This window comes from Falco peregrinus, chromosome 10, assembly GCF_023634155.1.
Source record: "Falco peregrinus isolate bFalPer1 chromosome 10, bFalPer1.pri, whole genome shotgun sequence".
In the NCBI taxonomy this organism is placed as follows: Eukaryota; Metazoa; Chordata; class Aves; order Falconiformes; family Falconidae; genus Falco; species Falco peregrinus.
In genome coordinates this window covers 19,380,876-19,393,358 of record NC_073730.1, presented here as the reverse complement: position 1 = coordinate 19,393,358, position 12,483 = coordinate 19,380,876, and the positions used below count along the sequence as shown (strand labels likewise).

General features: G+C 42.8%; 2 protein-coding genes across 2 annotated transcripts; one reads left to right on the top strand and one right to left on the bottom strand.

Annotated features, from left to right (window-relative positions):
• Positions 1-1,626: 1,626 nt before the first annotated feature.
• On the top strand, positions 1,627-7,675 carry RPF1 (ribosome production factor 1 homolog). Its single transcript, XM_055815280.1, has 9 exons — positions 1,627-1,853; positions 1,958-2,014; positions 3,024-3,104; positions 3,517-3,612; positions 4,291-4,444; positions 5,038-5,120; positions 5,988-6,169; positions 6,247-6,373; positions 7,245-7,675. Exons 1-9 carry the CDS (start codon positions 1,686-1,688, stop codon positions 7,284-7,286), a joined length of 990 nt encoding a protein of 329 aa, XP_055671255.1. The 5' UTR covers positions 1,627-1,685; the 3' UTR covers positions 7,287-7,675.
• A 963-nt stretch (positions 7,676-8,638) lies between these two features.
• GNG5 (G protein subunit gamma 5) lies at positions 8,639-12,482 on the bottom strand. The gene is made up of 3 exons (XM_055815281.1): positions 12,271-12,482; positions 11,050-11,205; positions 8,639-8,882 (listed from the first exon to the last, which is right to left on the bottom strand). Exons 1-2 carry the CDS (start codon positions 12,349-12,351, stop codon positions 11,080-11,082), a joined length of 207 nt encoding a protein of 68 aa, XP_055671256.1. The 5' UTR covers positions 12,352-12,482; the 3' UTR covers positions 8,639-8,882; positions 11,050-11,079.
• Position 12,483: the final 1 nt, after the last annotated feature.

Sequence of the window (12,483 nt, the reverse complement as noted above, 5' to 3'; positions counted from 1 at the left end):
GATAATTCCACACATAAGCATTCAGTGAGCTTCACACAATTATGCTGCACATCAGTTTGCAATGATCCCAGCAAAACCACTGTTGCAAACTGGAACTACAAATAACTTAGAACTCCCTATTAGCTCTGCCAACAGCAGTGATGAAAATCTCTGCTAATGACTTTTAGAGATACACTTGCAATCTCTGATGTTTGAATCAGCTAGTGAAATGAAGTTACAGAAAGTCCTTGGTTAACATATTCTCAACTAAATCCCCCAAACTTTAATTACCATGGAAACTACTTATCCTTAAGGCACTCAGGGTAGCTGAAATATTTTCTCATGACAAAAATTGGAGTGAGGCCAGAAAAATATAGGATTGTGCATAATGAGGCCTTTGATCATTCATTTACATCTGTGTTAAGTAGAAATAACCTCAGTGAAGCAAGTTGTGTTACTGAGTCCAATTCATTTATAGGACAGAAGCTGGTTTGAGACACTGTCTAGCTCAGGTTATTTCTAGATTTTTTTCCATTATTTTCATGCATTTATGTTAACACATTTCTTTATTCACTTTTCTAGGAAGAGAAACTTAGGAATGCAAAATAGTATTTGTATATAAAAATAGTAGACATATTCCAAGCTTTGAGACAATCTTTGGGAGAAATGGAATGAATCAGTCCCACTGAGGCTCAGCATTTTGCAGTCTCAGATTAAAAATACTTCAAATGTAGCCCAGGCCCCCCAAAATCCCCGAGTACTCAATTTCTATGAAACAGAGTATAGTCTTCATGCTGCAGCAAAGCTGGCATATGTCTAAACCAGCAAATCAGCTCAGGAACAGAAAACTTCATTTCTAGCTTTACAGAAATTACATCTCTTTTAATTGGTTGTAGGGGTTCTCATTTCATCTTAACCTAAGTTTTGACCGGCTTTAATGGAATGGAAGGGATTTTCAGGAACATTACCATCAAAAAACCCCTATGGTTCCTTTTAAGCAGGTGCTCCCCACAGCTAACTCCCTGAGCAAGTATCTGAATGTGAAACGTGCACATGGGAAAATACTGCTGGGTCACGGTGTTACTATCATTGCTGTAAATCCATTGGCGTGTGATGTTTGTCCAAAGCTGCACATTTGGGTACTGTTAACCCTGATTATAAGTTACACACGGTGGTAATCTGTATCGCTCTCATCTTATCTGAAGGTCTGTAGCCTGCTGAGCAAGTAGCTTAGCCACTTCGCAGGTCCCCGCACCGCACAACAGGCTGTGCCGGTCGCCCCGCCGGGCGCACCCCTCACGGCCGCGGCCAGCGCCGGGCTCCGCGCCCCTGCGCCGGCGGTGGACGGTGCTGGGCCCTTCCGTGACTCGCCATACAACCACCGCCGCCAAGGCCCTGCCGCCTCTCGGCGCACCGAGCGCTGCGGCACTCGGCTCACAAGGCCTGCTTGCTGCCAACGGCCTCCCCGCAGCCGCCCCGAGGCGCGGAGCCGCCCCGCCAGCCCGCTCCCCCGGCCCCGCCCCCCGGCCCGCGGCCCCGCCCCCCGGCCCGCCCCCCCCGGCCGCCCCGCCCCGCCCCGCCCGGCCGCCGGCCCCGCCCATGCGCGGCAGGAGCCCGTGCCGGCGGCGCAGGCGCAGCGCCCGCTCTCCCGGCAGGCGGGGCCGGAGGTCAAGGGTGAGGGGTCAGCTCCTGCCTGGCGCGGCGGCATGGCCGGCGGCGGTGGCGGCAGCGGCCCGGTGGGCTCTGCGGCGGGGGATGGAGCGCCGCCGGCCCCAGAGCGGGTTCTCTTCCCGCCTACCTTCAGCGTGTCCGAGATCAAGAACAAGCAGCGGCGGCACTTCATGTTCCTTCGCTGGAAGCAGCAGCAGAGGAAGGTGGGGGAGGGCCCTCCGCGGCGGCCGCTACCGGCAGGCGAGGGGGTGCGGGGGCCGGCCGGGCGGCGGGTCTAGCTAACGGATGGCTCTCTCTTTCCCACTAGGAGAAACTGGCCGCCAAGAAGAAGCGGAGAAAGGAGCGAGAAGCCCTCGGAGACAAAGTAAGGGCCCCGGCGGCAGCGTGCGGCGGCCCCGTGCGGTGGCGAGGCCGAGGCGCCGCCGGCAGCGGGGAGAGCCCGCCCTGCCGGGGTGCTGCAGCGCAGCCTGGGCGGGGGGCCCTTCCGTGTCGTGAGTGAAGCGGTTTCTCCGCAAACCTCGGTGAAGTGGAGCAGTGGCTGGGTGCTCGTTGGCCGTGGGAGCCTTCAGCGGCACGGTGTTGTGTAGCGGCGTCGAGCCGCCGAGCTTAGACACCTTGTGGGTGCTGCGTTAAATGACGCCGTAACGGGGCAGCGTGAGTTTTAAGCTAACAATGGCATAAAAGCAGGCCCTTCCTGAAAACTGTCCTCTGTCCAATGTAAGTGCTGTGTTGAGGTTATTGGGATTTATACTCAGATGAGTAATTTCTGAGAAATTCAGACAATTGGATCTGACCAAACCTTGCCCAGACCAGTTGCCTGCTTGTTTCCAAGCCTAGCTGTGAACAAACATTTTCCTTCTTTTCCTGAACTGTTTCAAAAGCACATTAACAGTTGAAGACAGTTCTGAGTTCCTTTATTATCATAATCTCACAAGAGTAGTGTAAGTCAGCAGGGTAAACATAGGCTATTAGTTGTTAGGTTGTAGATGTCAAGGCTAAATTGTGTTGCTGTTGAAAGTGTAGCTTCTTTATTCCATGGAAGAGAAGTGGATAGATAGTTCCCCTCTTTGTTCTTTTTTTTTTTTTTGTTTGCTTGTTTTGTTTTGGAACCCCATTTCTTAATTGGACTGAAATTAAGTGGTGTCATTCTTCTAGTGATGCTTCTTGTCCATGTGATGCTCTCTGGTGTCCCAATACCCATGCATACTTTTAATCAAGGTGATATTGTAACTTCTTTTTTAAAAGCTAGCCTGAAATAAATAATACTTCAGTTCTGTGAAGGAATATACACAGTATCATGGTAGTATGAATACATTTCTCAATATACTTAAAAATTGCATGAGTGTTGTATGTTATAAATCTGTTTATTTTAGGCACCTCCAAAAGCCGTACCAAAGACTATTGAAAATCAGAGAGTGTATGACGAAACAACTGTAGATCCCAATGATGAAGAGGTAACTGCTGAATTTCTACACATGCTGTTGTTAACCCTTTTTTTCCCCCCCCCCAAGAAGGGACATAAAATGGATTCGTGAAACTTAACATTCACCACTTATGTTAAGGTATTGATGAATTATGTTTTACATGAGATGGACTCACAAAGAGGTGATGTCATCCTTTCATTATCTGCATTAGATAATTGCCTTTTGCATTACTGTTATTGATAGTAAAATCTGCCAATGTTCATCACACTAGATTCTTAAAAATGTAGAAACCACCTGTCTTGTGATGATTAATTATAGGATAGAACTTGTGAATTGGAATTTTTCCTACTCAAGCCATTTTTATCAGAATTTAGATCAGATTAAACGTTTGTTCTTCAATTATTTCATATATGGTAGATTAACAAGACTTCTGTTCTTCCAGGTTGCTTTTGATGAAGCAACTGATGAATTTGCACCATACTTCAACAGACAGACAGTTCCCAAGATTCTTATTACAACATCAGACAGGCCTCGCGGAGTACGTATATTTTACTTGTAGAGTTCTGAGCAGTCAACTGGTTATAGGATACCGAGGTTTTCGTATTATGATTGGTAAATCAAAGCTGAAAATAATAGCTTTCACATGGCTTTTTTCTGCTGTTGTATTTAGTGAACTGTCAATAACTTTGTGTAAGTATGTAATCTGTTAGTGTCTCAAGCACTGTTTGTTTCCTTCATAGCAAAAACCAACCTCATGCATATATTCTTGTATGCAAATGATTGTGTTACCTAACTGGGGAGGTGACCAACATTTGTGAAAACCATAAAAGAAGTGGTTTTAAAAATAGGAAAAAGTACACAGCAAACAGTTTACCTGGAAACTCAGACATTAGTACCTGAAGTAATAGTTTAAAATGTTACAAGCTTTTTGTAAACCAATGTCCTTAATGAGTCTGGAGGTTATGCTTGTAGAATTTTCCTGCTTTTCTATGATTGAGGGAGGGGAAAAAATCCTTTTAAAAAAAAAAAAAAACCAAAAAAGTCCCTGGTGTGCTGCAGTCTTTAATGCAGATAGTTTTGGGTTTTTTTTCATTGGTTGTACTGGAAGTAATATATCATCAGGGAGTGCAGTTGGAACGAGCAACCCTCCATCCCCCTAATACTTGAATTTGGCACTGTATTTACTGAACTGTAATTTTACTCACCTGTTTTGCAGAGAACAGTGAGATTCTGTGAACAGTTGGCTACTGTTATACCCAACTCGCATGTCTACTATCGAAGAGGACTGGCTTTGAAAAGAATTATTCCACAGTGTATTGCAAGGGACTTTACGGATTTAATTGTCATTAATGAAGATCGCAAAATACCAAGTATCCTTTTGTGTATTTATTAAAGTAGATATACTGGCTCTGGACCTATTGGGGAAAGGAAGTAATTCTGTGGTGTGCATCAAAGATCTACTTTATTCTGGATTTTTTCTCTTTACTGTGCAGCTTACAGCGTAACTATAGAGTTAAAAATCACTGGGCCAACTTGAATATCTGATGGCTAATGGAACTTGGAATTATTGAAAAAAGCGTTGGCTTTTTTTTTAGTTTGTAATATATGGGTAAACATTGTTATTATTTCAGTAAATTTAATGGTTTGATTAATTAACAAGTTTTTCTGACCAGGAAGTCCCATTTAGTTTTGCTGACTAGATAAAATATTACTAATTAATAACTGAGAAAGCTATAGAAGATAACTTAGGTTAGCTATGGAAACTAAATTTAGTGGACATACTTCAGGACACTAGTTAACCAGTTTATGAATGTATGTTCAAAAATATAATGAAACTTTGTAAATCGGGCATAGATTGTGGCTGTAACACGCTAATGTAATATTGCAATTCACAGAAGATGTTGCTCTGTGAATTACAGGTTGAATTTTACCAGCTTTTTTTTTTTTTTAACTTGGTGAACAGATGGTCTGGTTTTAAGTCATCTGCCTGATGGTCCAACTGCTCATTTTAGAATGAGTAGTGTCCGTTTGCGTAAAGAAATAAAGGTGAGACTCCAACAAAATTTATTAACCCCCTCCCCCCAAGGGGTAAGTCTGTTGATGTATGATAAATACATTCAGTCTACTTGAACTGTCAAAACTGGTTGCATTTTTGTATGATTCAGCTGATAGTGTACAGGTGTTTTTTTCATAAGCTAACAGGATGCCAAAGACTAGTATATTCTGCCTCCATAAGCAGCATATTTCCATTTTCATAGTTATTTGCTGAATTTAACTGTCTGCCAAGTATTTTTATAGTCGTGCCAATAAATAGCAGTTGATAACCTACATCAGTAGGGAATTCCCAATGTACAGCATACACGCAACAGGGTATATAAAAATCAGCAGTATAAAAGATATCAATAGATATAGTTCCTAGTCTTGAATAAAACCTAGTTTTTCTTAATTCTTACAGCCCTGTTACCTCTTCTGTAGTAAAATGGATTTTGTTTTCTCTTATGAAATAAGTAATTTTTAAACTTAATCTGTTTTTATTGAAGAAGAATCCCTTATGCTCTTAGTTAGTATTAGTATAGAGAGAAGACTCCTGTGACAGGTAGACTGCATTATTTGCTATAACAGGTGCTGCCAGGAGTGGGAATTGGTGCAGGAGAGAGGAAATGTAAAATTATTTATTTGTGCTTTTTCAGTTTATGTTGTTGAACCAAGGATCCTTATGTTACCAGCTGCTCCTTCACTTGTGTATGAACTTAAGTTGTGAAAAAATAATTCGAGCATGTTATCACTGTGTTTAAAAGAAACTGGCTCTGCTTGTCTTCCCTCTACTTTTTCAAACTCTTTCTTTGATAATGTATTAAAATTCTTTTGCGTTTGATCTATTTTTTGCATTTTTACCTATTACTTTCATTTCAGCGAAGAGGGAAAGACCCCACAGAACACGTACCCGAAGTAATCCTGAATAATTTCACAACGCGACTTGGCCATTCTATTGGTCGCATGTTTGCTGCTCTCTTCCCACATGATCCTCAGTTCATTGGAAGACAAGTAGCTACATTTCACAATCAGCGAGACTACATCTTTTTCAGATTCCACAGGTGACATTTTCCACAAAACTTACAAATGAGAGGGGTTTTGTAACTTACTTCCTAATTATTTTTTTTCCTTGCCCAAGATATATCTTCAAGAGTGAAAAGAAAGTGGGAATTCAAGAACTTGGACCGCGTTTTACATTAAAGCTGAGGTCTCTTCAAAAAGGAACCTTTGATTCCAAATTTGGAGAATATGAATGGATTCATAAGGTAGGTCTAATAAGAATAGCCCTGCTTGGGAAGGGAGAATAAATCTGACATGAAATGTAACTGCAAATCTTCACCTAAAAAGTGGTATAAATGCAGTTCTCAATACAGAAGTGTTTAACTGAAATATTTAGAGGTATATTTTAAGAAATACGCAAAGCAGAAGCATTCTGCTACATTGCAAGTCAAAAATAGCAAGAATGATGAATATCAATATATCATGACTACTTATTTGCAGAATGTAATTTCTTTAGCATATACAGATATAACCAAATGTGAGAAATATTCCCTTGATATAAGCTACTCTTGGAAGCCTAGTAAACTTGACTAGAGCTATTTTTGTGCAAGAATCATAATGTAAAAATGATTAAGCTATTGACGCAAATGTCACTTCTTAATAGTGAATGGGAAGTAACACTGACCTCTGCACATGTTTCAATGTGTTTCATTTTGAAAAGAAATGGAAGTGTTTCGAATGAAAGGAATGTTACTTGAGGCAGTGATGAATTACTTTCCCAGTCATTTTTACCATGGAATTGCAGTTGATTGGCAAAACTTAGTAGTGAGTATCCAAGCTACACCGGAAGGAAAATTCTAATACTCTTGGTGTAGTCCATGAAAAAGATAATCTTGTTTGTTTTAAAGACAGTTAAGTCTACTCTGAGTAGACAGAGAACTGCTACATGTTCTTTAGTTCTAAATCACTAATCTCTAACTCTTGAACCTTGTTAGTCTTGAAAAGCTGACTATAGAGTCAACTACACAGCAACTGTGACATGTCGCTGCCTACCCTACTATGAATTGGAGCGGTCATCCTTGTTTGTATTCTGTTGCACAAATTTGCTGATAAATATTTTTTTCTTCTAAATTTCAGCGCCGAGAAATGGACACAAGCAGAAGAAAATTTCACTTATAAGGGACAGTTATCTGCAAATTGCTGGTGACCAGAAATGTAACTGCATTGAACTATGGATTATCTTGGACTCCTAACTAATGATAACGATACTGAACAGTATCTATCTACAGAAAAACAAACTGCAAACATTAAAACTTTCTACAGAAGCAGATCAAGTAGGATGCATCTTTCTTCCTAATTTTGTAGCTAAATCCAACATCACAAGGATGTGCCCCTTCTTCCAGTTTAGCAGGAGAAACTATGGCAATGTCAGAGAAGCCTGTAATTCAGTTATCACCAAGTATTTGCCATAAATATAGCACAACAGCAGATAAATTCCACTTTGCGACATCAAAGACAGTAAATGTTTTGGTTAAAGATATTCTTAAAATAAAGTATTTTGTTATACAGCTCTTTTTTTCTGTGAAGCAGCTAAACCCAGGTGTCTTCCATTAATCATGTAAGACATAAATATTTTAAATCTCTTTCTAATTTATGGTATGCGGTTCCCTAACAGTATGGTGATAAAAATAGTCTCCTATCTAGAGAGCACTGAGAAGGTTGTATGCAATCCAGGAAGTCTGTGGTATTTTGTTTCATTAACATCTTGCATAAAACAGCCATGTTGCTAAAGTTAGAAAAATATGCTTGACTCCTACAGGTATCTCTTATGTGAATGTTGTGTTTGGAAGAGGTATATACCAAAAGCAGTTAAAAAGAAATAAACACCAATGAGAGAGAATTCATAAGGCCAGTTTACAGGAAGTACATGAAGCTATCATCTTATCTGAAACCGCTGCTCAGTTGAACAGGTGAGGTCTTTGAGCAGGGGTTTTCCCATTAAAATCTTTAAAATGATTCTTCAGCCTCAGCTGTACTCAAGTTGGTATTACCTGCAGAATAAAATACCGTTCTGCCTTAAGTTTGCACATTCACTGGCATCTGAAAAAGCTAAGTTTTCCTTGTTTTCCTTTCTTTTCATATGCTTTTTCACATTTACCTAAAGAGTAGGATGGTTCATAGAGTAAGTCATCTACTAGGATAGATTTACTCTTTAAGATAAAGAGTAATTCAGTTACTCTTTGTCTTTATTTGATGCCTATGATACAGAACAGCTGTATAGTTTAATTCTAAACTAACAGCCAAAAAAATGTTTTCCTGTTCTATTTTTATGATGCTTCGAAGTATAGTATTGATGAAGCCTCATTGTTCTGTAAGCCTACCAACCCCAGGAAAACTTTGCAGCAGCACAGAATATTTAAAGTTAGACTCTTGTATATGCTTTCCAGCTGCTGCAGAGTGAGGCAGTAACGGGTGAGGTGTCAAGATACCCAGAAGTTAATCAGCTTATTATAGTAATTTCAAGACCAGGCTAACTCAAGACACTTTTATTTTTTGCTTGGCATATAAAACTGATTCCCTTATGAAACAGAAGTACTGTAACTAGCATACAGTTCATTTGGAGAGGTAGATGGTAAGAGGTTTGACGACAGTAGCAATTTTATAGTTAGATTTGGCACATTAAAGCTAAGCTTTTGTACAGACTTCAAACCAGGCCACTCCTTGAGGCACTCTGCCCATACACACATCAGCAGCTAGGAAAAGATGCTAAAAGGTCTGAAAAACAAACAAAAAAATGTAGTTAGAAAAGTATCAACGCTAAATGAATCAACTGTATGTCTAAGAACATGTACTTCAGAGTATGCCATGGACAGCTATTTAGGAAAAAAAAAAGCCTTTCTACAGCTGTTTTGTAGAACTACTAGTTTATAAAATAAGCTTTCAAAACCATTAAGCTATCACCAAGGGTGCAAGAAGATAATCAAAGCCATTACAAAAGAACTGAAGCATAGCAATTTGACTTCCAGGAGACACAATGTGAAAGGACAGAAAAAGTTGTGCCCAGTCACTTGGTGCCTACAGAAGTATCCGGCATTTACTTTGTCTTTGAAAAGCAGGGAGAGTCTGTGTAACTTAAGAAATTACACTTCCTCTTTACTCCACAGAGGTGGTGCTGATTGCAAACATCAAGTCTGTTGGCTCACTGTGAAAACACCGGGATTACAAATAAGAAATTGCCTATTTTGAGGAAGTGCTTGCAAGGGATACAGTGAAGGAAAAATTTTCCATATAGGTAGTATAACTAAAGCTGCTGTTCTAGCGACTCTTGCCTGTAACGGCAGCAGAAACAAGTGCCCCTTCCAAAATCAAAGAAAGGAAAGATAAAGGCTGTAACTGAGAAAGAAAAATACTAAGCCTTTTATGCCCTGTGTGGGCCCATGCTCATGTGAGATGGAGGAAACGTTATTTCCTGACATCCGCACCCAGGAATTAGATCTTGGCAAACCTCAGTGGGGAACTGTATGTGTCACCGATTAAAGTACAGTTTATTTGGCTTTTTATAGGTTATCAGCCTAATGCTTACAGATTAACTGGTTTCTTCCTTGAATTACTGCTCAAAGCTGAAGCTACAGTAGTGTGGACACAAGTCAGTGTCCAAGAATATCTTTTAATACACAACAGAAATAACTTCAAAAGATACAGGAACTCGAAAGCACATTTCAGTTACACTGCTGCAATTCATTGATCAAAACAATGGGGGAAGTGGTTTTGCTTGTTATAAAGTTACTGTTACTACTCTGTCTTCACTAGCATGAACCACTTTGTTTATACCCCAACATTTTGGAAGCTTTCTACAGGCTTGAGGCCAGGACAATTTTAACAACTCAGTCTGACTGTGGTCCTCCTTCTATAAAGCTGCCTAAATAACACAATTTAATCTAGCAAACTACAATTCTTTGGGTGATGTAAGTCAGCTACAAACCCAGAATTCCACAAGGTTAAGCCTTGCTATGAGGTTTCTAAGGATTGTGAACTATGGGTAACTATGTATCAGGTGCTTTGAAATGTATATGCTTTCACCCCCAATGGATCAAAGTCAAGGGGCAATGGGGAGGAGGGACACAGTAAAATTATTATGTATTTACTGCGGGCAAAATATCAAGTTACTGTGACTGTCAGTCTTGGTAAGACTACTGTGGATCTAAAGCTCACCTTTCTAAATAGGTTAGCCTAAAATCTAATTACCAGAATTTTCAAGGAATGCCAGATTAGCGGTCTTCTTAGTGACAGCAGTAGGGCTAATGAAACCATAGAAGTTTTGGAATGAAAATCCAAAGGAGTATTCAGCTGCTTCTAGTTAATTTAAACTGCTACCCATGTAGTAGCTTATTTGAGTGGAGTATGGGCCCTGATACGATTCTTGGACTACATACTTTTTTCTTTTGGTTTAGAGGGCGTGTGGACAGTGCTCTTGGAGACCACCACTAACCTATCTTTGGAAGTGCTCTTTAAAAATGTAAGAACAAGTGTCTGCTTTATCTGCCACAATCAGGATTCACCATGTATGATGTCAGGCATGCAATCCTACGTGAAAAAAAGGGCATTAATACTCTTACACAGAAGGAAGATACAGCAGCATTACTGTACAACCAGGTTAGTCCAAATAGCAGGTCAGTAGTAGCTGGTACCACTACTACTTTGCTGCACCAACAGCAACTGGCAAAAGCCCTGCAACAGCTAAATGCTGCTCATAATACTTACGAACAGCATGTGTCCAGTACAGAGCTACAACCAGAGGAAGGGCCCAAAATGGGGATCTAGACCAACACCAGCTGCAGAAGTCAGATGTCTCTTCGGAATACTTTTAATACAGGGCAGTCCCATTTAAAGCCAGCTATTTTTAATGACAGAACAGTTTATGAACAGTAATTCAAGAACTTACCACTGAAAGATACTGAAGTAGTTCACATAATTACAAAAATGAACAAACTTTCTGGGGTCTGAATGGATTTGTACTTGATGATACTCCTGTCAGTAGGGGATCATGCTGTGCATTCTGCAGGCAGAACTGCTTCAAGTCTGCTGCAGCCTGAGAAACCTGGTCATAATAAAAGTTGGCATTAGAATTCACTGAACAGTCTTTATTGAGGATGTAACTACAGCAAACAGTATAAAGCACACTGCTAAATGATTCTGCAATACAGCTTACATAGATTGTATACAACAGTTTCATTGCAATTTTTTGGTTTCTTAAAAGAGAAGAAATTGTGGATACTAGAGTAAGAATTTGTTTGGAAAGTTTTCATGTTAAACTTAAAAGCCTGAAGGGCGAGGGATGAGCAACATCTTGGAAATGGCTTTGTTAAATGTAAGATTCTTGCTCTAGCATGAATCATTTAAAAATGCAGCCTGTTGTTTAAGATGCTCTACTGAACTGAGCTGGCATTTTATCTCCCTTTGGATAGCCATACTTATGAGGTGATAGCACACGGGGGGTGGGGTGGGGTGTTGGCAGGCTGTACCGACCTAGAAACAGAACAGTAAAAAATGCTTCGTCTTTTATTTGCTGCAACTCTGAACGCATAAAAACCGAACGCTCAAAGATTCAGAAAGTTGCGTCTTCCCTGGCATCCCGTACCCGCAGTTTGCCGAGTCTCTCTGGCTGGACCGGGCGCGCCCTCGCCCCGAGAGCGCCCCAGCGGCACCCGGCGGGCAGCGTCCCCATTTCCCAGCGCCAGGCCCAGGCCCGCCGCGGCAACCTGCTGCGCCCCCGGCCCGGCGGCCCCTCCAGCAGCCCGGCGGCAGGAGCCGCGCCCGGGGTGAGGGGTGAGGGAGCGCGGGGCGCAGCCGTCCCCCGGGGTCCCCGAGCGGCGGCAGGAAGCCAGGACGGGCCGGACCGGGCCCCGGGGAGGCGACGGGACGGGACGCAGCTGCGCAGCCGCCCCGGGGTCGGCTCAGCCGGGGAGGCCCGACGGAGCCCCGGGGTAAAGCCCGGGAGCGGGACGCCAGCGCCAAGGAGGGTCGCTGGGGCGGGGCTGCTCGGAGCTGGCGGTCCCGGCCCCTGACCCGCCGGGCGGCCTCCGAGGAGTGCGGCGGGGCGCGGTCCCCGGGGCGCTGTAATGGCGGCGCGTCCGCCCCGTCCCGTCCCGTCCCCGCTTCTCACCTTGACGCGAGTCACGCTGGCCTCCAGGCGCAGCTGCTGCACCACCTTCTTCATGGCCGCCACGTTGGAGGAGCCCGACATGGCGGGAGCGGTGGCGGCCACGGCAAGCGGCGCCACACCCAGCCCCAACTTCCCGGCGCGTCCCGAACTCCCCGGCCCGCCGGCGCCTGCGCAACCGGGGCCGGGGCCGCCGCGGAAGGCGCTGCGGGGCGG

What these genes read in the sequence shown, in the direction of transcription:
- RPF1 (XM_055815280.1), top strand. Translation starts at nt 1,686, where the DNA reads ATGGCCGGCGGCGGTGGCGGCAGCGGCCCGGTGGGCTCTGCGGCGGGG. An exon ending in TAGATCCCAATGATGAAGAG is followed by an intron (nt 3,105 to 3,516) that starts GTAACTGCTGAA and finishes CTGTTCTTCCAG; the next exon opens with GTTGCTTTTGATGAAGCAAC. An exon ending in AATATGAATGGATTCATAAG is followed by an intron (nt 6,374 to 7,244) that starts GTAGGTCTAATA and finishes TCTAAATTTCAG; the next exon opens with CGCCGAGAAATGGACACAAG.
- GNG5 (XM_055815281.1), bottom strand. Translation starts at nt 12,351, where the DNA reads ATGTCGGGCTCCTCCAACGTGGCGGCCATGAAGAAGGTGGTGCAGCAG. An exon ending in CCAGCGTGACTCGCGTCAAG is followed by an intron (nt 11,206 to 12,270) that starts GTGAGAAGCGGG and finishes TATTATGACCAG; the next exon opens with GTTTCTCAGGCTGCAGCAGA.